At 52.8% G+C, this 26,622-nt stretch overlaps 9 protein-coding genes across 9 annotated transcripts; 5 read left to right on the top strand and 4 right to left on the bottom strand.

The window, feature by feature from the left end:
• Window positions 1–190: 190 nt before the first annotated feature.
• N7532_003840 (acyltransferase family protein) lies at window positions 191–1,498 on the top strand (the record flags this gene model as incomplete). Its single annotated transcript, XM_056616334.1, has 1 exon — window positions 191–1,498. The coding sequence occupies one exon, from the start codon at window positions 191–193 to the stop codon at window positions 1,496–1,498; it is 1,308 nt and encodes a 435-aa protein (XP_056476691.1).
• Window positions 1,499–2,494: 996 nt separating this feature from the next.
• On the top strand, window positions 2,495–2,686 carry N7532_003839 (uncharacterized protein; the record flags this gene model as incomplete). Its single annotated transcript, XM_056616333.1, has 1 exon — window positions 2,495–2,686. The coding sequence occupies one exon, from the start codon at window positions 2,495–2,497 to the stop codon at window positions 2,684–2,686; it is 192 nt and encodes a 63-aa protein (XP_056476690.1).
• A 3,165-nt stretch (window positions 2,687–5,851) lies between these two features.
• On the top strand, window positions 5,852–7,219 carry utr2 (putative cell wall glucanase (Utr2); the record flags this gene model as incomplete). The annotated part of the gene is made up of 2 exons (XM_056616332.1): window positions 5,852–5,957; window positions 6,033–7,219. The coding sequence occupies 2 exons, from the start codon at window positions 5,852–5,854 to the stop codon at window positions 7,217–7,219; spliced, it is 1,293 nt and encodes a 430-aa protein (XP_056476689.1).
• A 2,354-nt stretch (window positions 7,220–9,573) lies between these two features.
• Window positions 9,574–11,446, bottom strand: N7532_003837 (alkaline phosphatase; the record flags this gene model as incomplete). The annotated part of the gene is made up of 2 exons (XM_056616331.1): window positions 9,574–9,878; window positions 9,934–11,446. 2 exons carry the CDS (start codon window positions 11,444–11,446, stop codon window positions 9,574–9,576), a joined length of 1,818 nt encoding a protein of 605 aa, XP_056476688.1.
• Window positions 11,447–11,715: 269 nt separating this feature from the next.
• Window positions 11,716–12,602, bottom strand: N7532_003836 (uncharacterized protein; the record flags this gene model as incomplete). Its single annotated transcript, XM_056616330.1, has 2 exons — window positions 11,716–11,915; window positions 12,062–12,602. The coding sequence occupies 2 exons, from the start codon at window positions 12,600–12,602 to the stop codon at window positions 11,716–11,718; spliced, it is 741 nt and encodes a 246-aa protein (XP_056476687.1).
• Window positions 12,603–13,263: 661 nt separating this feature from the next.
• hmt1 (putative vacuolar ABC heavy metal transporter (Hmt1)) lies at window positions 13,264–16,160 on the bottom strand (the record flags this gene model as incomplete). Its single annotated transcript, XM_056616329.1, has 3 exons — window positions 13,264–14,515; window positions 14,588–15,723; window positions 15,813–16,160. The coding sequence occupies 3 exons, from the start codon at window positions 16,158–16,160 to the stop codon at window positions 13,264–13,266; spliced, it is 2,736 nt and encodes a 911-aa protein (XP_056476686.1).
• A 1,528-nt stretch (window positions 16,161–17,688) lies between these two features.
• On the top strand, window positions 17,689–22,095 carry N7532_003834 (WD repeat protein; the record flags this gene model as incomplete). Its single annotated transcript, XM_056616328.1, has 2 exons — window positions 17,689–18,142; window positions 18,251–22,095. The coding sequence occupies 2 exons, from the start codon at window positions 17,689–17,691 to the stop codon at window positions 22,093–22,095; spliced, it is 4,299 nt and encodes a 1,432-aa protein (XP_056476685.1).
• A 332-nt stretch (window positions 22,096–22,427) lies between these two features.
• Window positions 22,428–24,095, bottom strand: N7532_003833 (uncharacterized protein; the record flags this gene model as incomplete). The annotated part of the gene is made up of 2 exons (XM_056616327.1): window positions 22,428–23,120; window positions 23,172–24,095. 2 exons carry the CDS (start codon window positions 24,093–24,095, stop codon window positions 22,428–22,430), a joined length of 1,617 nt encoding a protein of 538 aa, XP_056476684.1.
• Window positions 24,096–24,370: 275 nt separating this feature from the next.
• On the top strand, window positions 24,371–26,309 carry N7532_003832 (splicing factor cactin; the record flags this gene model as incomplete). The annotated part of the gene is made up of 4 exons (XM_056616326.1): window positions 24,371–24,874; window positions 24,949–25,419; window positions 25,477–26,118; window positions 26,292–26,309. The coding sequence occupies 4 exons, from the start codon at window positions 24,371–24,373 to the stop codon at window positions 26,307–26,309; spliced, it is 1,635 nt and encodes a 544-aa protein (XP_056476683.1).
• Window positions 26,310–26,622: the final 313 nt, after the last annotated feature.

The following is a 26,622-nucleotide window of genomic DNA, read 5'->3' as shown; positions in this document are numbered from 1 at the left end:
GATCCTTCTCAGACTTAGTTTGCACTGTTTCAGAAGGGATTGGCTGGGTGGGTCTATCAGCACGGAATGGCCGGGGCCCGGCTAAGAGAGATGGGGACGCTAGCTAGTAGTGCCTCGCGCCCTATGTCTACATACTTTTTGTACGTCCAGTGCGCAATTTCTCCCTCCTGTCCAACCGGAGCCACCGACCATGGACCGCACCACCTGGCTCGATGGCCTCCGGGGCATCGCAGCCGCCATTGTCGCAACAGATCACTACTTCATGGGCGGCGTCCTCGATAATGCCTTTCTATCCTACTGGGCAGAACCGCCCGAGCAGAATCGGCGGCTATACCAACTGCCACCGATCCGCCTCCTTTTCGCCGCACACGCGATGGTACCACTCTTCCTGGTGATCTCGGGATATGCCATCTCCATCAACCTGCTGAAACTGCGAAATGGCAACCCGGCCGACTTTGTGCGTCGATTGTCTTCCGCGGTCACCCGCCGCATCTTTCGCATCTACCTACCCGTCTTTGTTGTGACGGTTATTTCGCAGGTCCTGCTCTTTTGCAATCTTTACCATTGGAACTTTGGCGATGATGCGCTGTGGGGGCGAAGACCCTGGACTGCGCCGTGGTTGCATATCACCTTCGTCTTTCGCTATATGCTCGACATCATGAATATCATCAACCTCCAAGGAAACCCAGGTCTAAATGGCCAGCTCTGGACTATGCCGCTGGAATTCCGCGGGTCCTGCATCGTTTATATTGCAGTTCTAGGGCTGGCCTTCTGGAGACCGCAGCTTAGACGCATTGCGCTGGCAGCACTGACTGCGTATTGGTTCTACTTTGGACAATGGGACATCTTCGGCTTTTTGTGCGGTCTCTATCTCGCCGAGATGCGAATATTGGCCGCAGGGTCGACGGACGAAGAGCCTAATCTGCCTTTGCATACCAAGGCCATCTGGTCACCGGATCTCAATTTCCGAGGCATCGACTTTGCCACGATCCGAACGATCTTCTGCTTCACCTTCGGCTTCTGGCTCATCTGCCTAAGCGACGACGGCTTCCTACCACCAGGTTACCAATTTCTCAAGTTTTTTGAATCCTCCCGGTGGGAGAGTGACTGGGCAATCATCAGCAAAATCTGGAAAACTGTTGGTTCGCTGCTGGTTGTCTACGCCATTAGCAAATCACCAATGCTCCAACGCCCATTGGATACCCGCCCCATCCAATACCTGGGAAAAGTGTCGTTCTCGCTTTACCTGATCCACCAGACTGTTTACCATCTTGTGCGAGATCCTGTCCGGGACTTCCTTTGGTATGTGGCTACCAGGGAGCCATACCCGGGTACTCTGGAGGCAAGCGAATTTACAGTGCCCTTTGCCTTCTCGTGGCTTGTGGGATTTGCCATTTTGGCTGTCACTAATATCTACGTCGCGAATCTGTATACGAAATATGTTGATGAGCGATGCGTGCAGTTTGCGAAGAAGCTTGACAGGTGGATTACACGGTAGCAGCATCTTTTGGTGACAATAACTCAAGTCTTTTCCGTGCCCTGATATTATTTTCTCATATATGATAGGGTAACCGTATTACAAAATCACACATAATTTGTAGACATTTTATTCATGCTCATGTGGCACTGTTGCGTGTTTGCAAGATAGATTGGAGCAAATGCAACCTTCGACCTTTGAGCCACAAGCTTAATTAGTGCCACACGATGTATCCATTCCAAATATTGATCAACATTATCGAATATCCTCACGTGCTCCTTCAATTCTTTTCATTGAAATCAAGTATTGATAAAGAAAGCTGACATCTCGAGAATCGTTATGTGATAAGTTTGCATTAGTGGAGCAATTGAGGCAGAACATGAGCGCTCAGTGTGATTGGGGGCCAGACCCCTTTCTTAACCTTACAACTCCCGGCGCATCATGTCTGGCTCTCCTGTTATGCTCCTTTAGATATCGTCATAGACGGTAGCCCCTGGTAGACTGAATGCCATCATGTCTCTCGACGCGTAACCCCCACCCACGACCTACACCCAAGGCGGGGCGGTATTCGGCAACTTGACCTCAGACGCGACATCAATATCAGCCAGTATGCGCAAATACTGCGAAATTTACTCGATGTTCTAATTATCATATTTCCCAGACCACATCACGGAAGTTCGACCGCTTGCCGATTCTCTATATCGATCGAATTTAACATTCGTCCGCGCTATTCAACCAAGTCCAAGATAAGACCAGACTGCTTGTTTCGGTTCCGAATGAAACAGAAGAAAACGTATCTCGCCATGTTTAGGACCGGAAGAGTCAAAAAGTTGCCGCGACGCTCCAACAGTGCCGTGAAGTCCTGCTCAAATTCGCCGAAATGAAACAACATTTCGATAAGATGGATACCCAGACCCAGACGACAGGGATCGAATGGGATGGGGTACCGAACTACTGGTTGACATGAAGTCTAGAATGTCGTCATATAGACAGACATTGACTCTGCTGAATATCAATATGACCAAGACGTCGCATGCAAAGATGGAGCGCATGCTAAAGAAATTTATCCATGAAGTCCGTACTGGTGTACGAGATGGATCGACCGTATCGAGTATCGCTGATTCGCACGTGCCAAGCGAGAAAGAAGCTTGGGAAGAGATTCGGAGAGAGCTGCAGAGTGTTGGGATTACGGTCGAGCTGTTCGTCTAGTACCGAGAGTTCATCACCAAAACACTCCGGGATTTCGTTGATCGTGGTGATTTCGCCGGAGATTGTTTGGACAAGTCCAAGGCTTCCCCAGGGTCACCAGTCTCTCATTCCCCTGACGATCGAACGGCTTTGAAAGGCGGTGGGAACAAGATTTTTCTTAATAACCAAAGTTGAGTCTCGAAGCATACGAGCTGAGAGTATCAAGAGCAAGGTTTTGATCAGACTCCCACAAATCCTCAAAAGGCCTAATCGTCGAGCAAAAGTCTTATGCGCGGCTAGTATCAGCAAAAAAGCTCTTATATCGGCCATCAAAGAAGGCAATTAAACCCTCCCGTTTACTTACAGAAGGCGCAGACGTCGATGTCAGATGGGATGACGGGTTGCCTGTGTTGATAACCGCAATAGGCCGCTGGAGTCTGGATCCTACACCACCTGTCCGCCTTCTTTTGGAGTATGGAGCCCTGGACATCCAGTGGGTCTTCACAGAGGCGGCCAAAGGAGGAAAGACCAGAACCGTTCGACTTATTCTGAAACATGGACGCGCTTTGAGCGCAATTGACCCGGGCACTTTAGCCGTTTCATTAGTTCAAGCTGCTGAAGAAGGTCACGCTAAAGTGCTTCGCGTGTTGCTGGATTACGGGACTTTGAATGGAATCGAAGCCCTGGCCACTCCCGCCGAACTTGGACATGAGCGGGTGGTTCGAAATTTTGTCTTGATTGTGGTGAGAATCCCAATATGAACGAGCGGGACCACAGGCACAAAGACGGCTGGCCCCTTTTTATCGCGGCTGCAAATGGGTATACGTCTATTGTCGCCTTGCTGTTGGAGCATGGAATCGAGAATAAGAACGTGGCCTTGCGGAAGGCATCGAAAGGGGGATTTCTTAGCATGGTTCAGCTTCTTCTGGATAAGAAAACTGATGCGGATTGTCTTGATCCGGATGAATATATGGACGCGGACTTGAAAGAGTTCTTGTTTTGCACTTGAAATAGCTCATCCAAAAATAATAGGCAGGTGTTGATGGGCCTCGGGAGGTTCCGATGTCAGAAGCATCGGAAATGGTCAATTGACTTTCCCAAACCTACTAGAATCCAATTCCCTGAATTGTGCTCATAGACAATCCATGCCATAATCCCCGTTGGTGTTACTGTCATAATACATGCAGAATTTAATCATTCGAAAGCAGCCAATTGAAGAAACTGTTTCAGGTAAGATAGTGATATTCATGGCACCAGGGACCGGCGAATGAAGGCGGCACGGGCTTCATTTCCACCTCGATTACCACGCTAGCCCACTGTACCCTAAGGGAAGTGGGGAGGCACGTACGATAACACCTACGGCGTCCGGGTGGTACAAACCCCCAAAGAGCGTGTGACGCGTCTGCCAATGGGTCACACAGACACCCCAGATTCCCCTAGTGCCGCACGTACATACGTAGTACGTATGTAGGTACTGTGTAGCGGACCTGCGGTGTATGTACGTACAGTAAGTTCCAGTGCTGTACTGAGGACATATCTGCAGGCCCAGTTTATATTGACGTGGTGCAGACAAAAGCACTCCCGCTGGTCCCCTTGCCTCCCCCGGTGACACATTCCAGGGTCAACACAACAAAACAGCCACCAGCGTAAACAGGAACCTCGGAGTCGAGAGTTCACATTCCTTCCAGAAACAATGTTGTGGTTGCCGCGTGAATCGAGCTTATCTCCTGCAGGAGAATTATGTTGACCCTGGCCATTGTTTGGTTCGAACCAAGCCCCCTGACTTTGGCCCCCAAAGACATGCGATAGCTCAAGTGCTCGCCTCCCTCCCCGTGCTGGCCCTACGATCAGCGGCGCAGCTCCGGAGTGGATGCGCGACCACGGGCGCCCACTGGCTCGTCGGGCAGGACAAGGTTCCGTCGTGCTGGATCGACAGCTGCTCGTTCCTGGCAAATTCAGTTGCTCGGAAAGACAGTAGATCGTTGCGCCGCGCATGTTGGGCGGTCCAACCACGCCGAGCTGGGGGGAACCACTTGGTCAACGCTGGGCAAACCTGGGCAACACTGGGCAAGTCCTAGGCGACCTGGGCGCTACCTGCGCCCAGAGTTGCCCCTGCCTGGGTCAGAAATTTTTAAGATGAGGTAAATTTCTTTTAGCGATTGTAGCCTGTTCGACTAGCGCCGTGGAGAGCTCCGGTTCGAGAGGGGAATCGCCGTGGCGAACCCGGTCGGGTGTGCGCGCGACTTGCCGCCGGAGACGTGACCAGCCATGGAAGCAGAGTCATAATTATAGCACAAAATGGATGTGAACTTTCTGAACCGCGCAGTGCATTACAGGGTAGGCCCTCGGAGGCAGTCCATGGTATCAAGTGGTACGGTACGGCGCAAGGTAAATGGGGAAACTGATTTTTTCGATTGAGCCAGTGGCTGCCATTGGCACTTCTGCTTATCGGCACAAACACCTGGGGGAAAATGTCTCAGCGGTAGCCACTTGGACTCAGCACTGGACTCTGCCTAATCTCCATTAATGAGAATAATCAAACTCTGTATCAGGCCATGACGTACAAGTTGCAGGCCACGAGGGCGCGATAGCAACTGCATAGCATGGGTATACTACCCTAGGGTAATGTAAACATGGACCTGCCATGCCTCGAGCGATCATCACTCCCCCAGAATGAGAGTCCACGTCAATCCCGATCTCTCAGATCCTGCACGGAATATGGAAATATGCCACCACTTACGGTAATCGCAGGTAATCCCCAAGCGGGCACAGACTCCGGGGTGGACCGGTGGAGCTTCAATGGTCTGCTCTTTTGTACATGGCCGCCCCCATTCGGCGCGTGTGATTGGCGCTGGGCAATCAGGGTTCGCCCAAAACGGCTAGCCTCACCCGCTCGATCCCTGGTTTTGTGACGACCCTTGCCCTCCAGGTATGTAATCCCAGTACCGTCACTATACCATCAGCACCAAACTCACTACTTGACAGTCACCTTCCCCCCTCCCTTTTCTTTCTTTCACCAACGCCAAACGCAGTTCCTGCTCTCGTTCGACCTTTTTTATTATTCTTTTACTAATTCCCGCAGTTCGCTCGTTTGTCTGTGGTGTTTCAAATCCTCCTTCTTTGTACATTCTGCGGCAATTCGCACATACCCACCAGCCACATTATCCCCGTACATAATCTCACACAATGGTCCGTTTCGTGACTCCGCTCCTGGCCCTGTCGGCCACCGCTTGGGCTGCCGCCTCGTGCAGCACCAGCAGCCAGTGTCCCGAGGACAAGCCTTGCTGCTCCCGTGAGTAACCTCCTCTGCGACTATGTGCGATTCGGGTGACACCGCGACCATGAAACTGATCGCCACTGCCAACAGAATATGGCGAGTGCGGTACTGGCGCATACTGCCTCGGCGGTTGCGACCCCCAGTCCTCTTTCTCGACTGAGTCCTGTGCCCCCATGCCCGTCTGCGAGAACAAGAGCTACACCTGGGACAATGACGACAATGTTGCCCTGAACACCAAGTACCTGGGCAATGCCTCCGAATCCGATTGGACCTACAGCGGTTTCCCTAAGTACGAGGACGGCAACCTGATCATGACCATGCCCAAGAACAGCGTCGGAACTCTCTTCGCCAACAATCACTACATCTGGTACGGCAAGATCTCCGGCAAGATCAAGTCCTCCCGCGGCCAGGGTGTCGTGACCGCTTTCATTCTGCTGTCCGATGTCAAGGACGAAATCGACTACGAGTTCGTCGGTGCCGATCTGGCTAACGTGCAGACCAACTACTACTGGCAGGGTGTTCTGGACTGGCACAACAGCGGCAACGCCTCCGTCGACGGCGGTGACACCTTCAATGACTGGCACACCTACGAGATCGACTGGCAACCCGAGCAGACCCAGTGGATCGTCGATGGCGAGGTCAAGCGCACCTTGAAGAAGTCCGACACTTGGAATGAGACCGCCAACCGCTACCAGTACCCCCAGACTCCCGCCCGTCTGCAGATGTCTCTGTGGCCCGCCGGTCAGGCCAGCAACGCCCAGGGTACCATTGACTGGGCTGGTGGTGAGATTGACTGGGACAGCGAGGACATCAAGGACAAGGGCTACTACTACGCTACCATCGGTCAGGTCGACGTGACGTGCTACTCTGCCCCCGAGGGCATCTCCACCTCCGGCAACACCTCCTACATCTACACAAGCGACACCGCCCTCCAGGCCGATGTCGCTATCACCGGCAACGACACCGTTCTGGGCTCTCTCGGCGCCACTGGTCTGGATATGGACCTCGGTGCCGACAGCAGCAGCAGCGCCACCTCCTCTGGCAGCGACAGCGTCCCCACCAGCAGCGGTGGTGGCTCTGGTGGCATGTCTGGCGACAACGCTTCCTCTTCCAGCGGCTCCGGCAGCTCGACCTCTAGCAGCAGCGGATCTGCTGCCACCACCTCTGGCTTTGACCAGGGCACTGACACTAACGGTGCCCCTGCTGTGAACGAGCGTGCCCTGCGAGGATCGCTCTTCGCCGTCCTGGTGGCTGTGGTCGTTCTTGTGACCCTGTAAATGTACTAAGATGTTTTTTTTTTTTTTTCTGCTCTTTCACTCCGTTGCACAAATTTGTCTCATTCTCTTGATACTCTGCATATCGAGTATTTTTCTCTTCTCCTTCATGTCTTTTTGCGAGTCCCCGCTTCTTGACTGTCCTCTTTCTTGAACAAACCTAATGAACACCATCGTTGGCCGTTGTACCTTTTCCTTCCTCATTTTCTCTTTGACGGGTTGTCTATGTCCTCAATATTTTTATGTCCTTCTGAATACCTCGGCGTTTTTCTCGACCACGGTCGCGCTATATCTCACTACCTTCTCGTTTCTGATGTACTTCTACTCCCCAGCCACAGGGGCTTTCCATTCCCTGCACATGTTTGTGGAGATATGGCGACTCGACATCCCCTGTTCTAGATCTGTGATGATTGGCGGTCTATCTCAATTGAAATCCTTCTCGTTTAACTCCTTCCGCTCCACTTTACCCCGCCATAGTCCCCATATAATGGAGTCGATCTTTAGCAGGGTTTTATTGATATGCAGGGGTATTACCTCGAGTGGATTTCTGCACGGGAAGGTCTGCTCTGGTTGGATGTCGTATTCGGCCCCTGCAGCACGACCTCCCCAGGCCCCCGCTGTTTCATCCGCTCCGCTCGTATTCGATTTCACGTGGAGGCTGAATTTGACATATTTGTCGATATGCCGCCTGGTTCGTACTGGGGTGCTGAAGGTAGGTTGTGGCGCTGGCCCACGGTTTGGTATGCTTAAGCCACTTACCCACTGGGGTTTATCTTAAATAACCTAATCGAGAGGGCGATGGAGTGATCCAAATTTACTATTCGCAAGCTTAGGCTTTGGTTTGGAGAATCAGCTGGACCGGGAGGGTTCGAGGTGCCTTGTCAAACGAGCATTTACTGACATCATGGATACTAAGCTCCTGGACGTATCTCAGCGTATATGCTACTTTACAGCTATAGTAATGATGTCCTTCTTGGTGTCACTTTCATTTTACTGATCTCTTTTCTGTTTCTTCTTGTTCACTGGTTTTTGTTGCTCCAAGGGTTTGAATTTAAGCCTATCTTTGGCAGTCATGCCGGTCAGCGTGTCAGTCATATTGAATGATCGTTAGTATAATTTGAGTCCTTGCAAAGTGCTCGAGATAGACCATCGGTTTGATTCATAATATTGTCATAAAATTTTGGTCTTAATAAGAAGGGCCGTTTCGTATAACTATCTGACTGGATCTTTGAGGAGAGACTAAGTATTGAGGCCGCATATCTCTATAGCTTTGGGCCCGAGCAAACTCTTGTAGGTAGTATACTATTTTACTGAAACTGACTTTTGTGGATTTGGATTCTGAGTGCCATTTATGGTATTTGTGATATTTGTGACTCTGAGGTGGCCTTTGTGCAGATGCAGGTCCACGGAAGCGTGCAGAGTGATGCGGAATTTTGCTAGAGAACATCAACACTACCTTACAGTAGTGTAAGGTATGGTTGTCATTCACAAACGTAACTTCAAATCCCTCACCTCCATCGTCACCTCTTCTTGTTACCATTTCCCTCTTCCTTGAGTACTACAGTTACCATCATTCACATTAGCTCCTCCATACCAGTGGTAAGGGTTGAAAATACTACCTTAGAGAGCTGCTGCCGGTTAGTACCATATCTCCATATCTCATCCAGTCTCTCAAAGTTCTCGGCGTTGCAACAGTGTAAGCCCACTAAGCCACTGAACACTAGCCAAACAGAAGCGATGTGTCTCTTCGTGGGCCACCTCTACGCCGGTCTCCACATGCATTTCCAGCTCTACTTATTCTGCCCTGAAACCTTATACCAACTGAATCGCATCAACGACCCGACCCAGCGAGAGAAATATCTCCTACCCTTTGACCCTGACCTCCCAGGCTGTAAGCCCTACTTCCCGAAAGACATGTTTGGCTTTCCAGACACAGGAACTGTAGTTGCTGGAAACCTGAAGCATCTGCCTTGGACGAATATCGAGAGGTGGCATGTCAATTTGGAGGAATACTGCTCTACTTGCGAGTACACCGACCAGACAACGGCTCACAGCTGAAGACCGGTGGGATATCGAGCGAATTGATGGGAGGGAAGGACTGGTTGGGTTTGTGCGTTGTTCGCAACTGAGGTGGGCGGCTGCTTTTGCTTGAACTACAACGTTGTGTCTGGTGTCATGGGAGGCTGCTGAGCTGTTGTCTGATGTGATTTATCAATTAAACCGAAAAGGACTATGAGCTTCGAACGACTATCCAAGATTGTGTATCAAATATGTTGAAGTAGATGGAATGCGCCAGTATCCCGAAACGCCTATTCTGACAGACTGAGGCCCCGAAAGTATAAAAGAATATGCATCATTTAGTGAAGACCGCCACATCCACAGTCTGTGAGAGAGCGCTTCCTAAAATCGTGGTGGTAGGTATCCAGTCCATCAACTCGCACATCAGAGCCAAGAGGGTCACCCATCCAGCTGTACTTCTCCAAATCAGGAGACTCCTCCGCATCTGTCGTCCAGTAGGCGGAAGACTGGAGACGCTTAGTAACAGCACCGACGTCGAGGTCGAGATAGTCCGCAAGGAAGTTGCCAACTTCGATGTTCTCGTGGTTTCCTGTCAATGGCCAAGCGTTCTTGGCGGATGATGCGTAAATGTTGACATCGGCAGCTGAAAGGTAATGTTAGAGCACGTAATACATCAACTTGCATTAAAATCTTCTTACCTGAGTGCCCGTGGGTGGACCAGCCAATCTGTGCCCGACGGCTAATCATGTCTGCGAAGACATATTGTGTAGAGACGTCGGGTTTGATCAGAGACTCAATCTCCTCGTCCGAGGCATCGACGATACCCAAATCTTGCTTCAGAATGGTATCGCGGATATAAGCAGCCTTCTCCTTATTGCCCTTGTCTTTTCCTTCGCCAGATGTGTACGCATTCAGCTTATTACCAGCATATTCGCTGGAGTGCTTGGCATTGGCCAGGACACGCGGGTACCAGAGGTAATCAGGGTAGCTCTTGTGTAGTTGTCGAGCAGCCGCCAGACCTCCAGTCTCGTGATCGGATGTACTCACAACCACGCCAGGGGTGGAATCCTTTTCAAGGAAGTCGAGGACAGCAGCGAATGCCTTGTCATAGGCCAGAACCTCATGCACCTGGGCAGCAGGGTCGTTGCCGTGGCCGGCATGGTCAATGCGAGAGCCTTCAATCATAACGAAGAAGCCCTGATCGCTATCCCGAGTTGCGTCACTCAGTGCAGTCAGCGCGGTACGAGTCATCTCCTCAAGAGATGGGTAGACATCATTCTGGTGACGACGATCGACCTCGTAGGGAATGTCCTTGTCGGCAAAGAGACCCAGGAGCGGCAGCTTGACTTCTGTGCCGCCATTAAGGGCATCAAAAGCGGTTCGATTCTGCAGATAGTGAAATCCATTCTTCGAGGCCAGGTCCACAAGATCTCGGTCATCGCCTCGGCAGCTTCCCTCCGTGGAGTTGGCCAAGAAATGGCAACGTCCACCACCCATCATGAGATCGACAACTCGGCCCAGAGGGTGCTCGCCGACCTCTTGTTGAGCAATGCTATCTTCATATTGTCGCAGGTTGGCGTGCGAGGCAAAGCATGCCGGGGTCGCATCCGTCAGGCGGGTTGTCACGACGAGTCCAGTCTTATATCCTGCTAGGGCAGCGGCTTCAAGAACAGTTCCGCATGGCGAGTGATCCGGAAGCACCGAAATAGCTCCGTTATAGCTCTTGTATCCACACGAGAATGCCGTCGCTCCAGCCGCGGAGTCCGTCACCAAGCTGTTGCTCGATCGTGTCCGGGACTGGCCGATGTGATGCTTGTCCAAAACCAGGGTATCGTCGATGGGAAGGCCTTCTGTGTATTGACGGAAGCTTCGTGTCAAGGAAAGACTGGTAGGCCCCATTCCATCGGACACCATGAAGATCAGGTTGCGTTTGCCAGTAGGTTTGTCCCCAGGGCCCCAGCTATCCTTCGGTTGGTGTTGGCTCTTGGATGCCTCATGCTGATACACAACGGCAAGGACAATAACGAGGATTGTAGCGATAAGTGCCCAAGCAAACATTCCAATTTCCCTCCAGAACCGCCAGCCACGTCGAGGCTCTTCCCTGCGCCCTGTGGCTTCCCCCGTCAGGAGGGCATCTTCCTCCTCGGCATATCGGATCGAGGATCGTTCGGAAGATTGACGCTGTGCCAGAAGAGGCTCTTCCCGCGACATTATGATTGGTGACGTGGTTGTCGAGAGCTCCGAGTCACAGCACTTGAACTCCCCCGAAAGTGTGGAGTCGCGGATCAGGATGGGAACGGACGGGAGGGGAGATCAGATCGTGCCAGGGTCAGCTGAGATAAGATAGACCCCTGTCACATGACCATCATAGGGACCATCTACTCTCGCGAACTGAAGTACCAAAGCTGAAACATGAATAAAACACTAATGTACATAGATGGTAAATTTCTCGCTGGGAATAAATCAATCACTAATCTATTTTATGACCGCCCCTTCCATCCACTGGGGATCATCGCCGCAGCGACCTCCGAAACACCCCGCTCCGTAGCCAGCAGATTGAACTGCCCAGCCGCATTCCGCGTATCCTGAACCTCCACCCGAATACCCAAAGCATTAATATGGCGCTTAGTCTCGGGTGACAAAGGCATGGTGTTTTGGCCGAGGCCGAGAATCATGATATCTGTGCGGACGGTCAGCAAATCAGGAATTCTTCAAAGTTTCGCCTCAACTTTCTAAATTTGGTAACACAGGCAAAAACCAAGCCCATATGACCTGATCCACCACATTTAAGGCTGACCCATGACCAGTTTAGTCAAACTCACGTACCTGGACGAGGCCACACGACACTCAACAGTCCCCACACCTCCTCCGGAACTTCGAACTGGCCCTTAGCGTTGACCATCGCTGCCTTGGCCGCGCGGTCGTTCTCCGCACCCTTAATAGCCTTCCAAGGTCGCCACAAGAATGCCTCGCCACCAACCAGGAGCAATGCGTCGCCGTTTCGAACTCTCTGGCCGTTGCTCAGATCGAAGCCAGTATCTAGCGTGGCGTCAATGGCGGCGGCAGGTGCAGGAGCGCCGCCCAGCACATCGAGAGCGCCAAAATCCGTCGTGGTATCTTCGTCAGACTCCGGGCCACGGTCTGTGCTGGTAGGTTTGTGCGTATGGGACCGCGAAACAAGACGCGATGGACGGCTGTACGAGCTGTTGTTACGGTGGGTGGTTCGGATCGAAAACGCCGAGCCCATGGCAAGACATGGCGACGCACGAGGAAACCGGGATGTGCTAGTGCGGAGGCTGGCGGAGTTCGAAACACCTGAGAGTGAAATGCGCAGGGCGCGTAGAAGCTGGGACGAAGGAGAATGCATTTCTGGTTAGATGTGATGGTGTCTGGTGTGGTGGAATAATGATGGGTTCGTCATGCGAAAAAGCCGGGCGGAGACGAGGTTCGAGGAAAGTAAAAGCTGCCGGGCTTGGCACCACGTCACGCTCGATCCCTGCAAGGTACGACACCCTTCAACTACCAGTACTAAAACTTTTAATTCATCAATTTCAAAAGTATAGCAATTATTGAATGTCCTTTGTATTAATGTGTCCGTCTCGGCGGCCCTAGTGATTAATCTAGTTTTTTTTTATTTCCACGTGTCCCCGACCAATCGTGCACCAGGTTGATATGAAACAGGGACAAGGACCATGTCATTCGCGTCGTCAGTTCCGAACGCCAGAAATTGCAAAGAACGGATCAGAAAGAGAAAAAAAAAAGAAAAGAAAAGAAAAGAGAACAAGATTCCAGGCACCGTTGAATAAAAAAGACCCGAAAGACGTAGGAGAAGGGGAAGGGTCTGCAATAACAGCACCCGATTTCATGCCGTCCCAGCTGTTTTGGAAACACATTACATCCCCAGACTTTTTCGGTTCCCTCGGTCAAAAAGAATATTGGAAAATCGTATGCACACATCGAAAGTTAAAATCGCGAGGGGGTGGTCAAGTGATTGCAATTCGAGTTGCCTGTACAGACCATCGACAAATCTAGTGAGCGGGTCGGGCGCAATTTCGGTCCTCATCTGACTGGCTAGAGCTGTCGTCGCTGTTAGTTGCGTTGCGAATACGTTCCGCACGATCCTGAAGCACTTGGGCCTCTGCGGCAGCCTTCTGCGCCCGAATTTGCTTGCGCCACATGCTGGCATAACGACCCTTCATGGCCAGAAGCTCCTCGTGAGTGCCGCTCTCAGCGACTTGGCCATCCGACAGGACCAGGATGCGATCCGCGGTTGTGATTGTGCTCAGGCGATGAGCGATCACAAGCATGGTCCGGCCGTGAGAGAGCGTGGAAAGAGCATGCTGGATGTGCTCCTCGGTGTCGGTGTCAAGAGCTGCAGTAGCTTCGTCGAGAAGGATAATCCGAGGGTTCTTCAGAATAGTGCGCGCAATGGCCACACGCTGCTTCTCGCCACCACTAAGTCGGAGGCCACGCTCTCCGACCTTCGTATTGTAACCGTCAGGGAACGCCATGATCTTGTCATGAATACTGGCGGCGCGGCAGGCCCGGTAGACGTCTTCGTCGGTAGCATCCTGGTTGGCATACTTCAAGTTGTACATCAGGGTCTCGTTGAAAAGGACTGTGTCTTGCGGCACCACACCAATGTGCTTGCGAAGAGAGTCGATGGTGATGTCCTGGACGTCTTTTCCATCAACACGCAATGAGCCCTTCTCGGCATTGTAGAAGCGGAACAGGAGCCGGAAGACTGTCGATTTACCTCCGCCAGACTCTCCCACCAAAGCAGTAGTAGTTCCCGGTTCACAGCGGAATGTCAGTCCGTTCAAAGCGGGCTTTCGCACATCGTATGAGAATTCGACATTATCAAAGCTGATGTCACCCTTGCACTTGAACAATGGGGTGGAACGGGGGTTGTCGACCACCGTAGGCTGCTCTCGGAAGAGCTCCAGCATACGCTCGGCATTGATCAGGGCCGATTGAATGGAACGATAGAAAGTACCAAAGAAGTTCAGAGGGCCTTGAAGTTGAGCCATGTAGGTCAACAAGGACACGAAACGGCCCACCGGCTGCTGGCCAGTTGCAACCTGGTAGGCGGCAATGAAACAGGTGAGTAGGAGGCCGAGCATGAAGACCGTGTTTTGGGTAGTGTTGAGTAACGTCAGGGAGAATAGAACGTGATATTCGGCGCTTTGGAAGTCACTAACAGCCCCACGGTATCGGTTGAATTCATATTGTTCCGCGTTGAAATACTTGACTGTTTCGTACGAAACCATTGAATCATTTCTAGAAATGTAAGTCATTTGTTCCAGGCGCCAAAGCTCCACAAATTACGTTGAACGAGAAGCATATACTTACTTGACGGCGTCCTCTTGTCTCGAGGCATTGACCATTTGTCTTCGGATCTCTGCTCTCCACTGTGCCATGCGGACAGTGACATAAAGATAACCAAATGTCGAAATTCCGACGACGAGGGCGTAGTATACATCAAAAGCAACCAGGAAGTATATGATTGCAATGATTAGATCAACCAACATAGGGACAACTTGAAACGTGATCTGTTCCAAGAATGTGTTGATAGAGCTTCCCTTGCTCAGCGCAGAAAGCACCTCGCCGGTCTTCTTGCCCAGATGGAAGTCCAGGCTTAGGCCATGCACGTGCTCGAACGCGGCCGTGGAAAGCTCCATGTAGGAATACTGGCTGACAGGGATCCATAGACTGGAGCGTAGAGAGCTCAGCAAGCCTTGGCCGCCCTGAAGCCACCTGAAAAGGACATACATGGATATTTCGAGCCAGGGAACGCGGAAAGTGTTCAGATCTTGCTGCTTGGCCAGCGCAGTCGTAATAGCTCCGACCTGGATCGGGACCAGAACGTTTACGATGCGCTGGAGGACCAGCAGAACGAAACAGGCTACGACGACAATCTGAAGGCGACGAGATTTGGAGGGCCAAAGATAGGGGAAGAATAGAGAGTAGCCACTCAGATACTCCCACCAGCTCGTGGACGGCATGGTGGTGGGCCGTACCCAGGGATCTTGGGGCTTCGCTTCGGGGCGTGCAGCCCCATTTGTTGAGCCATAGGCATGTCCATTAGCGTGACCATTCTCGGCGCCTGAGGAATCGAGCAGTCCGGTGGTTTCGGAGGCCCCATTCGCCCCACGGTGTGTCTGTCCACCATGGCTCTTGAAGGTGAAGGAGTTGCAGGTGTAGAGCAGGACGAGAGCGAAGAGAAGAAGAATCCGGACACTGTTGGAGACAACTTCCATGCTCTCCCAGAAAGTGATAGTCCGGCGGAGCGGACCGCCGTCAGGATCTCCCACGGTGGGCTCATGGTGGACGGAGGTGTAGAAGGACAGGGAGGTGGTAAGGATAACGATTTCGATAGGGATAGCGACGGACCAACACACGAGTTGAGCGGGCGTTGGGGATGGGGTGGTATCGAGTAAGGTCATCAGAATGACCGCATAGTCGAAAAAAGAACCGACGATGTAGATCTGCGATGAGGTGGGTTAGCATTGATATTTTTGGGCCGGCAAATTTCGCCTGCAGGAATCCCCCGGGAGCAGGGCTTAGACGGACGTACCACCACCGACTGGCCCCGCCACCATTGTTCAGATCGGGCTACCATCACATGGACGACGTAGATGGTCGCATCGGCGAGGAAGGTGAGGAGGACGGCGGCCGAGAGCCAGTTGAAGCACAGCTTGACGGTGCGCGAGAAGGCCTGCGTCTTCTTCAATGCCGAGTCGCTGCGGGACCGTCTGGGCAGGGGACGACCCCCGGGGCCGACATTCTGGGCTTCCTGGCGGTTGGCCTTGCGGGCGACGACCATCGTGTTGGCCACGAAGGCCACGACGAAGAGAACGAGGAGCAGGATCGGGTAACATGTGCGCAGGTACTCCAGCAGCTCGCGAGCTGCCTGGGGATCCATGGCGAACTCGAGTGACACTTCCCCGGTGAAGAAAAAGAAAAGAAAGACCGATTCAGACGATTTCCATGACACGAGTGTCCCCGACGATCCGGAAGGGAGGAGGGAGGTGGACGGTTTCGGGATCGGAAGGACGGTGGCCAAAAGGATCGACGCGAGGAATGCGACGGACGCGGGGAGCAGAATTGTCTTCGGTTTTCGGTGCAGCCGGTTCACGTTTCACGCAAATCGGAGCTTTTTTGGTTTGGGGATTGGGATGACTTTTTTTAGTTCTAAGCGAATCAACGTTGGTTATTGTTGGTAGTGATCTTTCTTTTTGCTTTTTTGGGGTCTGCTGCGCGTGGATTCTGGGGCTTGGGCAGGGCACAGTCTGGAATTGGAGGCTTCGGCCGTGTATTTCTTGTTTTGGCTCTACTAGGGGGGTTCGGGGAGCGAATTGCCCACGTCGAAGTGGTTCCAGTGGCGAATTCCAAGAAATCACTTCGTCCGGCCCTCCAGGTGTCGAGGTGTGTATAGCACGAAGAATGACGGTGTGGATGCAGGCTGCAGCTACCGGGGTCCACTTGGGCTTGAGGGGGGTGGGTGAAGGACACTCACCAGCTTCAACCCGCCTTTTTATAGCCCGACCATGAGCATTTGTGGTCTCCCGATGCAAATGTTTGCCCTTGTCAAGCCGCGTCCGAACCTAAATGTGATGCTCCGAACAAAGTCCTAGGAGTCGGTCGTTGTAGTTTGTGCCCGATGGACCGGGTTGGAATGTGAGGATCCTCCTGTTGCGTAAGGTACGATCTCGACTCGGCGGGACTTTTTGGAGCCACCAGCACGACACACAACCGTAGGATACCCCGGGGTCATGCAATAACCTAGGACTAAAATATTTGATGCAATATTGTATAAGCACTCAAAGACGCTTTACCCGTGTTGAATGAGGAAAGGGAAGAGAAGGGAGTAAGAGAGTGTAACGGGCCGCGTGCTCGTGATATATATAGTTCCATTACACATTGCATCATGACGGCGACGACCACGCCCTGATGATTCCAGCTCAGATGTTCTGGCGATCAGACATCGACTCCGATCTAGATTCGAGCAATGTGCGACCCCCGGCGTCTTGACTGCAATCTGAGCTCCGATGGACGCCGCTGATACGCTGCACGAACGAGCCTACACTAGTGTAAGAGGGACGGTACTTGCTGGGCCAGACGCCTCACAGGTGCATCCCCCGTCGATTTTAACTTTGTTTCTCAGGGGCGAAGTTCATGGCCACCGCGTGGATCGGCCATCATTGGACTCCCGCGCATCCGGCAGTGTGAGACATGAAGCAATAGCACCGAGCTGGTATACATGCTGAGGCACATACTTAGTAACAACGCGGAGCAGCCGGCGACCTGACAATCCGACGACCTGACAGCCGCTCTGACGACACCCTGCAGACAAACTGTCCGATTTGCAAATTGGCAAATGCTGCAAGTTGCGACTGCAAATCTGCAAATTGGATGACTCTGAATCGCTGTGCTGGCCTCCAGACCGCTCCATGCCCAACCGGCGCCCAAGACCGACAGGGAAAAAGGCGACTCCTCCACGACCTCGGCCTCACCGCTTGCGCAACCACCCTCTCCATCCCACACCTCTTCACGTCAACTGGTCGTGTGCCCCCCATGGCCACCTGGTGAGCAATGTCGGACCTTCCAGGGTCACGGTCACGCTCGCCGGCCCCTCCTCCGCCGCCGCCGCCGACGCAGAAGTACTCGCGCGCCGCCAACGCGCTGGCCCGCTTTGCTCAACCCTTCTTCTCCGGATCCCGACCCCCCAGTCCGCAGAGCAGCCGAGTGGATGGTCCCCGACCGATCAGGTCAAAATCTCTGTACGTGTTGCATGCACTTTCACACCGCTCGTGCCTCAGTTCGAGTACGAGTCGGCCTCCATTCTGATCTCTCTCATCCTTTACCCTAAGCCACCCCCTCATGTCCGCGCTCCCGCTGCTGCCCGTCCGCCAGATCGGCTTCCCACTCGATTATCGGACGGGGAACTAAACCCTCCCAAGATCCCAGAATGAGATCGACCAATGGTATGCTAATCGATTCGCATCAGTCCAGGAGAACCGCAGACAGTCACTCACCGAACCGGCATCCCCATCGCCGCCCTCGATATCTCGCCGCAGCGGACACATGCGGTGATTGGTGGCAAGGACATACTCAAAACCATCCGCGTCTCGCCTGACCATTCGTCGGAGGAATTTAATATTCGCAACACGGTCATCAGCTATGCATCTACCCACCACGACGCCGGCGTGTCAATGCCGCACAAGGATCAGTTGAATGTCAAGGACGTCAAGTGGTCACATGGCAATTACGACCGAATAATCGCCACGGCTGTCGCCAATGGCCGCGTCGTCGTTTACGACCTGCAGCGGCCCGGCCTCCAATTATGTCGCTTCCAGGGCCACAACCGCCAGGTTCACAGACTCACCTTCAACCCCTATTTCGCCTCTTGGCTTCTCTCCGGCAGTCAAGATGGTACCATCCGGATGTGGGATCTACGATCCGCCTCTGCGAATCGGGGGCCTTCCACGTGCGGCAGCAAGCATGTCTATCAGGGCAATAGCGATGCTATCCGGGACGTCCGGTGGTCGCCCACCGACGGCGTCGTGTTTGCGACCGCTTCGGACAGCGGCGCCATTCAGATGTGGGATTGGCGCAAGGTGAACGCCCCGCTCATGAGGATTGCGGCTCACGATCGCCCGTGTTTCGCCGTCGACTGGCACCCTGATGGGAAGCACATCGTCAGCAGTGGTACAGACCGCCAAGTCAAGGTCTGGGATTTCTCCTCCTCTGCGGAGCGCCGCCAGAAACCTGCATTCCAGTTCCGGACCCCCCAGGCCGTCACCAATGTCCGTTGGCGACCTCCTTCCTGGGTAGGCGACTCGCCCGCCTCGGGCGAGTGGCAATCCTCCCAGATCGTGACGGCTTACGACAAGGAAGACCCGCGCATCCACTTATGGGATCTCCGTCGCCCGCATATGCCCTTCCGGGAGTTTGACCGATATGACGCCCCGGCCACGGATCTGCTTTGGCATTCCAAGGACCTGTTGTGGACCGTCGGGGAGGCTGGGGCCTTCACCCAAACCGACGTCCGCTACTCCCCGACGTTGGTCAAGCGCCGGCCGATGTGCTCGGTTGCCTGGAGCCCCAATGGCGAGTTTGTGGCCTTTGGCCAAAGGCGGCCGAGGCGACAACCACTGAATGTCAACCCTGCCGAACCGATTACTTACGATGAGGACCAATTTAGCACCGGTGAGAAATCACTTAGCCAAAGCCCGATAGACGACATCCTAGACGAAGCCGCTCTTGCTTCGTCATTACGCAGTCGGCAAACCAAGCCCTTCACGACGATCTCGACCTCCAAATCACTGGGCAACACCCCTCCCGGAGTCGGGGACAGCATCCCTGTCCTCGACCTCGAACAAGCTTTAGCCAAGATCTCCACGCCCCTTCCTAGTCAGGCTGGCGCGATCGGGAGCATCCCCGGTGCTACGAACGATGCATCCCTCTTCCGATTCTTGGCACAAAATTACTCGCCGCTCATAAACGAAAAAACCCATAATCTCCAAGCAAATGTTCTGAATTCTTTGATAGAGTCCCTCGATCATAATGCGGAACGTGCTGATGAGGTGGCTCTCCCCAAATTGGCTCAAACCTGGCGCATCGTCAAGTTCACCATTCTGCAAGAGCTTCAACGTAGATCGAGAGGGCAACCTGCAAGCAGGGGCGGGGGTACTCTCAAGACGAAATCTTCCAAAGACGGATTGCTGTCGGAGAAAAACCGGCCGGTGGATGAAAACAGGCAAGGCAAGGTTAAAAGCCGACTCTTCAAAGGAGTCATTGAGACAGAAGGCCAGAAAGGACTCACGCCTGAAGCCGAAAGCACGTCGAACATGACTACACCATTGGCGCAGCCATTGCCGGATTCGCCTATGGACTCCTGGTCGGATAGTGACTCACTGACCCCTTCGATAAACGACAATGCGGCCGACCTCGACCCTCTTCCCCCGTCTGTTTTAAGCTCTAATAACGGCTGGGGAATGTCCGATCCCGAAGCCCGCCTACCCATGCCACTTCAGCAAGGACAGTCCGCTACATCTAGCGAGGGAATGCTTTCTTCCAGTCACGCAATTGACTATTTGCGCGACCCCGGACAGACAGATCCGCATAGCGATCAAAGATCAGCACCTCGAGCCATTGCAGGCAGAGCAGACTGGCGTTCGCGGCGTCCTCCAGAGTTATTACGCGAAGCACCCGAAGATGACTATGATCAACAAATGGAAGACAAACGTGCGGCTATTCGGGACTTTAAACAAACCCCCAAGAAGGTCTTGACGTTGGGTTCCCCTATCGGTTCTAACCGCCCACCCATGGAGCGTTACCATCGCCACGATTCCTCGGAGAGTTTTCCCATGTTCTCCGCGTCGACTGACAGCTCGCATCCTTCCAAATCCATTGGTGCCTCGTACTCCTCTAATGGTCAGTTTCCCGACCGTCGAATGTCAGATGGTGGTCAAGCTGGGTCTTTCAACGGCGGCCGGCTCGCCTCTTCTGCAAGACGAGAGTCCAACCTCGAACCCGCCCAAGAAGAACCCGAAGACGATCTGGAAATTGACGATTTGACTTTGGAAAGTGCTGGGCTTCACTTGGAGAGACCATCTAGCCCTGCTCCGCTGATAAAAGAATCGACTCCCCTCGAACACCAAGACCACGACGGAAACTTTCAGTCCTCGAGAAACAACCTCTCCGCCAATACAGCTGTGTACCCGGCAATCGCTGGAATTTACGAAGATCTTTCACAAGTGAAACTCCCGCTTATCCCTGACACAGCAGACCCCAAACCATGGAGTATCGAGGCCATCCTGAAGGAGGCAGTGCGCTATTATCACAGCAGCAGTAGCTCCGTGGACATTCAAACTGCTGCTCATTTACTCCACAAGTTCCACATTCTCTTCGAGGACTGTGAGGATATTCTTCCATATGAAGAATGTGAAATGGTCTTTAAAGCTTACAATGAAGCACTTGTTCGCCATTCGTTGGACTTGGAGGCTGCAGAGCTTCGCCTGTCATGCGTTGCAAAGTATCCCGCCGTTTATGACTATGCTCAAGCAGACACTTTCATCAACGCCTTTTGCCACTCCTGTCAACGGCCATATGAAAATCCCGTGCGTGACAACACGCGCTGCCATCGTTGCAACACACCGCAGTCGCCATGCTCGATTTGCTCTAGCATCGACCCGCCTGCTGAGTGGGTTAGAGCTCAATCCCAGGAACCAACCATCCAAGTACAAAACAACGCATGCCCCAATCCAGATGCCGACACCATTTCACGCCTCTCCTCAGAGTCCTCAGTTCTCACTGAGCCCGTCCCAGCCAATGAGCCCGATTCACTCGAGTCTTTCACTACCCCTAGACCCCAAGGCTCCGCCCTTTGGTCATGGTGCCAAGGCTGCGGGCATGGCGGCCACCTAGCTTGCATCACAACCTGGCTCGGCGATCTTTCTATGAGCGAAGGCGGCTGTGCAACACCTGGCTGCTTACACGACTGTGGACCAGGCTTCCGTCGCGAATTCAACCGCCAGGTCTTTCTTACTGAATCCAAGCGTCGTGATTCCGCCAGCCGCTCCGCTGGCGTCGGTCTCGTGAAACGCGATCCCTGGTCCAAGGGCGAGAGTAAAGCTGTCGAGAAAGTCCGCGGTATGCTCGGTGCTGCAGGAGTCGCTGCTGCGACAGGGGGAAACGGTACTGTTTCCAATGCTTCGGGCACCAATTCTGCCGGGCAGAGTGCCCTATCTTCTGGTGCGGTCTCGCCCAAGAAGGTGAGACTTGTCACACCTGTCGAGCAAGGCAGGCGAAGAGCTGCGCCTAGTCGGGCTAGTAGTGGTGCGGCGAAGGAGTAATTGCGGTATCAACTTGATGGGATCGGGGAATTCTACGAGTACCTACTAGGTAAGGGAAAGAGAATGCAACCGTTCTGATTGTTGCAGACTAACTTAGAAGCTTTTGTAATTTATCAATCTCATTTTTAGGAAGTAACTGGCGCATGGTTTTGGTCGGTTTACTCTTTAGCGATTTGTTTCAGGTTCTTTTTATGATTGGGCCTTTTGCTTTTTTTATTCCCCCTTGTCGAGAGACAGTTCCAATTTACTTCAATCTGGATACCTTGAAATGATACTTGAAAGCTCATATCCAAAAATTCTTATATACATCCACTTAACTATGATAGATCCAATCAAAACCTCCGCTTCTTCTTCGCAGGAGCTTTACTCTGAGCCTCCAGCTGCCGCTTCAGTTCTTCCCGTCTCCGCTTTGCCATCTCCTCTTCTGTTTCCGCAGACTCGGGAGCAGCCTTGGTGGGTGGCTTTGTAGGTTTCTCGTTAATTGGAGATTCTCTGATCGGCTTCTTCGGAGTCGGTTCTTCCTCTTTAGGTGGAGGTTGCTGATCAGGAGAGAGTGTAGAAGGGGCAGGCGGAGAAGTTTCTTTGCGTTTTGCCTTATTCTTCCCGCCTATTACTCCGAGCTTTGAAGACATTTTTGTCTTAGCTGGTGATGGAGCTGGGTCGTTTCTGGCTGGACTTGATGTGTCTGGTGTTGGGTCTTCGGGTGAAGATGGTGGATATTGCTTTTCCTCGGCTTTCTTTTTCTTGCCTCCAATGATACCCAGTCTTCCCATTGCCTTTTTGGGTGGCGGTTTGCCACTAGTGGACGCATCGGACTTTGGCGAAGGGGAGCTGCTTGGTATCTTGGTTCTTCGTGGTCCGGGCGCAGAATCGAGATTAGACTCAGATTCAGATGCTGTTGCATCACCGTCTTTACTGGCCGGTGCTGGAGGACTAGCTATCTTGGGGCTTGGTTTCGGTGTCGGCTTCGGGGATGAAGATACTCGTTTTTTAGGTGCGACCTTTCTAAATGGTCTTTCATCTCGCTGATAAATTGGTTAGTCTAATAATAGATGATATTCGTCATTTCGACAAACCTCAAATTCAGAATCAGTGGTAGCTGTGGTTTCACCATCATTTTGGCCTCGCTCTGTATGTTCTTGGAGATTCGACCGTTGCTGAACTGGAGCAGCGTGCTCCTCTAAGGCGGATTCATTTTCGTCGTGGAAGGACGATTCCGAGCGTTTTCCGAGCTCCAGCCACCACTCATTTTGCGCTTGGTGATTTTGTTCAACATCACGCTCAGTTTCCACTCCAAAAATCTCGTGCGCTATGTTTGAAGCTAAGTTGGAGCCATCGGAAGAGGTTCCTGACTGAGAGAGCCAGGCCTGTTCGTCAAATGGCGCCACGCCTTTAATGAACCTGGCAGCTTCAGATCGCGTACCGCCCTTTCTAGCAGAGCGAAATCCAACAGCGCTAGGAAATATTGTCCCTATTTCGACTCCAAGGGACTCTATCCGATCAAACAGTTTCCCCAGAATCCAGTCTTTCTGCTTGATCTGATCCAGTAGGTTTCGCTGGCGGGACTCCCATTCAGCTCCATCTTTGATCAGCGGCAGCAAAACGTGGCTGACCAGAGCTTCTGTAGGCTCTTTCTGCAGTAACAATGTCCATTCGAGGGGCCTTAGTGGAGCAGGTAACTTAGCACTGATATGGAGCTCGAGCGAATCGGTTCGGGATCCACTGTATATTACTGGTTTGCTTGAATTGCCGCCTAGAGCTTCATCGATCTTTCTGAGTAGAAGGTCCAGTTGGTCGGACCCTTCGTTGGGATCAATTGTGGTGGCATTCTGCTCTGCGCGATTGGAGATATCCTCGACACACAGTCGTTCTGACCAGATGGAAGTGAGATCGGTCAGGTAAAGCTCATAGCCATCGTGCGTCCAAGTGTATTGAAAAAGCAGAGCAGGGATAGAGCGTGGGCTCTGCGATAGCTTCAGTCTGTGCCAATTTGGGAACATCCTTTGAGATGGCCTGGAGCCCTTTGTGGTTGATGGGGGAAGTGCAAGGAATGGAGATTGAGCTCGGGCTCGGCTGCCTGGAGCTGCGCCGGAGCTGCCTCGACCTGCAGTGCGCAACGTTAAGTTAGCCGCCACTTGACTTGCCGCCGATCTTCTTCTTCACTTCTCATCCTCCCCGCGCGTCAACAATTCAACCTCCACCGAACCCCGTACCGTTCAATTTTCTACCACAACTGTAATATTTCATCTGAATATTCCTTCGAACCTCACGCGAAATGTCTGGGCGGCGCCCGGACTGGTCGGGCGCGCAGCGCGACCGGTCGCGCTCTCCCCAGCCGCACCCCCACAGATCCCACGACAATCGTCACTGGCGCGACAGACAAGACTCGAACCGCGGACGGGACCAAGGAAGACCTCGCCAGCCCCAGCAGCGGGACATGCGCGACCAACTTCGCATTAATCAGCTACAAGAAGACGAGCAGGCTCGCGAGTGGGTGTCGCAGGAGGATAAGTTCGTGCTGCAGCAAGCCAAGAAGAAAGCCGTCATCCGAGTCAAGGACAAGCGCGCAAAGCCCATCGACTGGCTTGCGGTTATTCTTCGAGTGATCGATCCTACGCGCAACCCGTTCGAGGATGAGGTGCCGGATTCGGAGATCGACATCATGCATCCAGATGGCGTATTCGAGGGCCTGTCGCAAAAGGAGTTGCATGAGCTGGAGAAAGAGATTGATACATTCCACAAGCTGGAGACGAATGAGAAGAATCGCGACTACTGGCAGGTGAGAACCCTCGCTTCTCATAGATTTCGAACTCAGAAAGCAAACCAGACTAACACCATTTTTTGTTTTCTTAGACCATGAAAGTTATCTGCCGAGACCGGAAAAAGACCGATGCGCCCGAATCGCGAGCTTTGAAGCCTGTGGCTGCTGATATAGACCGGCTTCTCGGGCCCAAGACATACGAGCAACTCCAGACCTTGGAAGTCCAGGTCAAGCGCAAACTGAACTCGAACGAACCTATTGATACGGATTACTGGGAGGAGTTGCTCCGCAGTCTGGAAGTGCGGAAGGCCAAGGCTCGAATGCGTTCTCTCTACCAGACAGTGATCGATGAGCGAGTCCGTGAACTACGAAAACAGCAGCGAGAAGAGGCAAAGGCTATTCAGGAAAAACTAGCACCCCTTGCACCACTCATCTCTGCAGATGAGAGCCAGCTGAATGACCCCGCCGAGTTCGAAGGCTTGGATCCAGAGCCTTTGCTGCAAGTGCGTCCTGAAGACAAGGGACTAGAGATCATGGACGAAGACGTCTTTCTTGCCCAGGTGGTAAGTGCCCCCCATGAGAGCGTCTTAAATGTTCTCGACACTAACCACATACTACAGGCACGGGACCGTGAGAAAGTTCTTCGTATGGGCTTCGTTCCCCTGCGTCAGCGACAGGCTGAGAAGCCTGCCACTACCTTCACCACTGGCTTCGCCCTCCCTGCGTCCAGCACCACCTCAGCTCCCCCGGCCGGCCACAGGTTTGCCACTCTCCCCAATGAAGATTTCTCGCAGGCGACCAAGGCTTTGTACGAAAGAGAAGTGGCCAAAGGCGTCAGTGAAAATGAGGAAATCTTCACTGGTGAGGAATCTGTGGGAACAGGCCAAGAGCCTGCATGGGCTGGCAAGTACCGGCCTCGCAAACCTCGGTATTTCAACCGAGTCCAAATGGGTTTCGAGTGGAACAAGTACAACCAAACGCATTATGACCATGATAACCCACCTCCCAAGGTAGTGCAGGGCTACAAGTTCAACATTTTCTACCCGGATCTCATCGACAAGGCTAAAGCCCCTACCTACAAGATCGAGCGGGAGAACGGTCGAAAGCGTGGACAGTCCTTTGCCGCGGCCGGAGAGGACGACACCTGCTTGATCCGATTCATCGCCGGCGCCCCGTATGAAGATATTGCCTTCCGCATCGTCGACAAGGAGTGGGACTACAGCGCGAAGCGTGAGAGAGGTTTCAAAAGCACGTTCGATAAGGTATATACATCCAAGATACAAGTATCTCGCGAAGGTTGTGGCTTTGGATGCCGGGAACGGAAATACTGACGTTGTGTGTCACCCAGGGCATTCTCCAACTTCATTTTCAATTCAAAAGAGTAAGTTTTTACAAGCCCTAACTTCAAGAAACAGCCTCTTACAAAATTTGCCAGATTTACTACCGGAAATAGCGTGCGATCTGGATTCGGAGTTATGTCCGCGTGGGCTTTTTTTTTAGGATGGAGGTCGATACGGATGGTGTGTAGTACCTTAGTTACATGCAGGAGAGCGAAAGGATTTTTTTTCCAGAGAGCTGATACCCTATGAATGAACACACATCCCAACTGATTGGACTGGGAACTTTTCCCCTTCATCCTTTAAGGATCTCGCATTCAATCGTAACTAATAAGCCCGAACTTTCAGCACCGTCCACGTGTGGAGCCTTCACCCAGCCTACACTCAGACGCTTAATCTGAGCCCCTTTGAGATCTTCTTTCAAGTCTG

The sequence above is a fragment of the Penicillium argentinense genome (genome assembly GCF_028826775.1).
Source record: "Penicillium argentinense strain IBT 30761 chromosome Unknown utg000004l_segment0_segment0, whole genome shotgun sequence".
In the NCBI taxonomy this organism is placed as follows: Eukaryota; Fungi; Ascomycota; class Eurotiomycetes; order Eurotiales; family Aspergillaceae; genus Penicillium; species Penicillium argentinense.
This window is presented reverse-complemented; position numbering and strand designations above follow the sequence as displayed.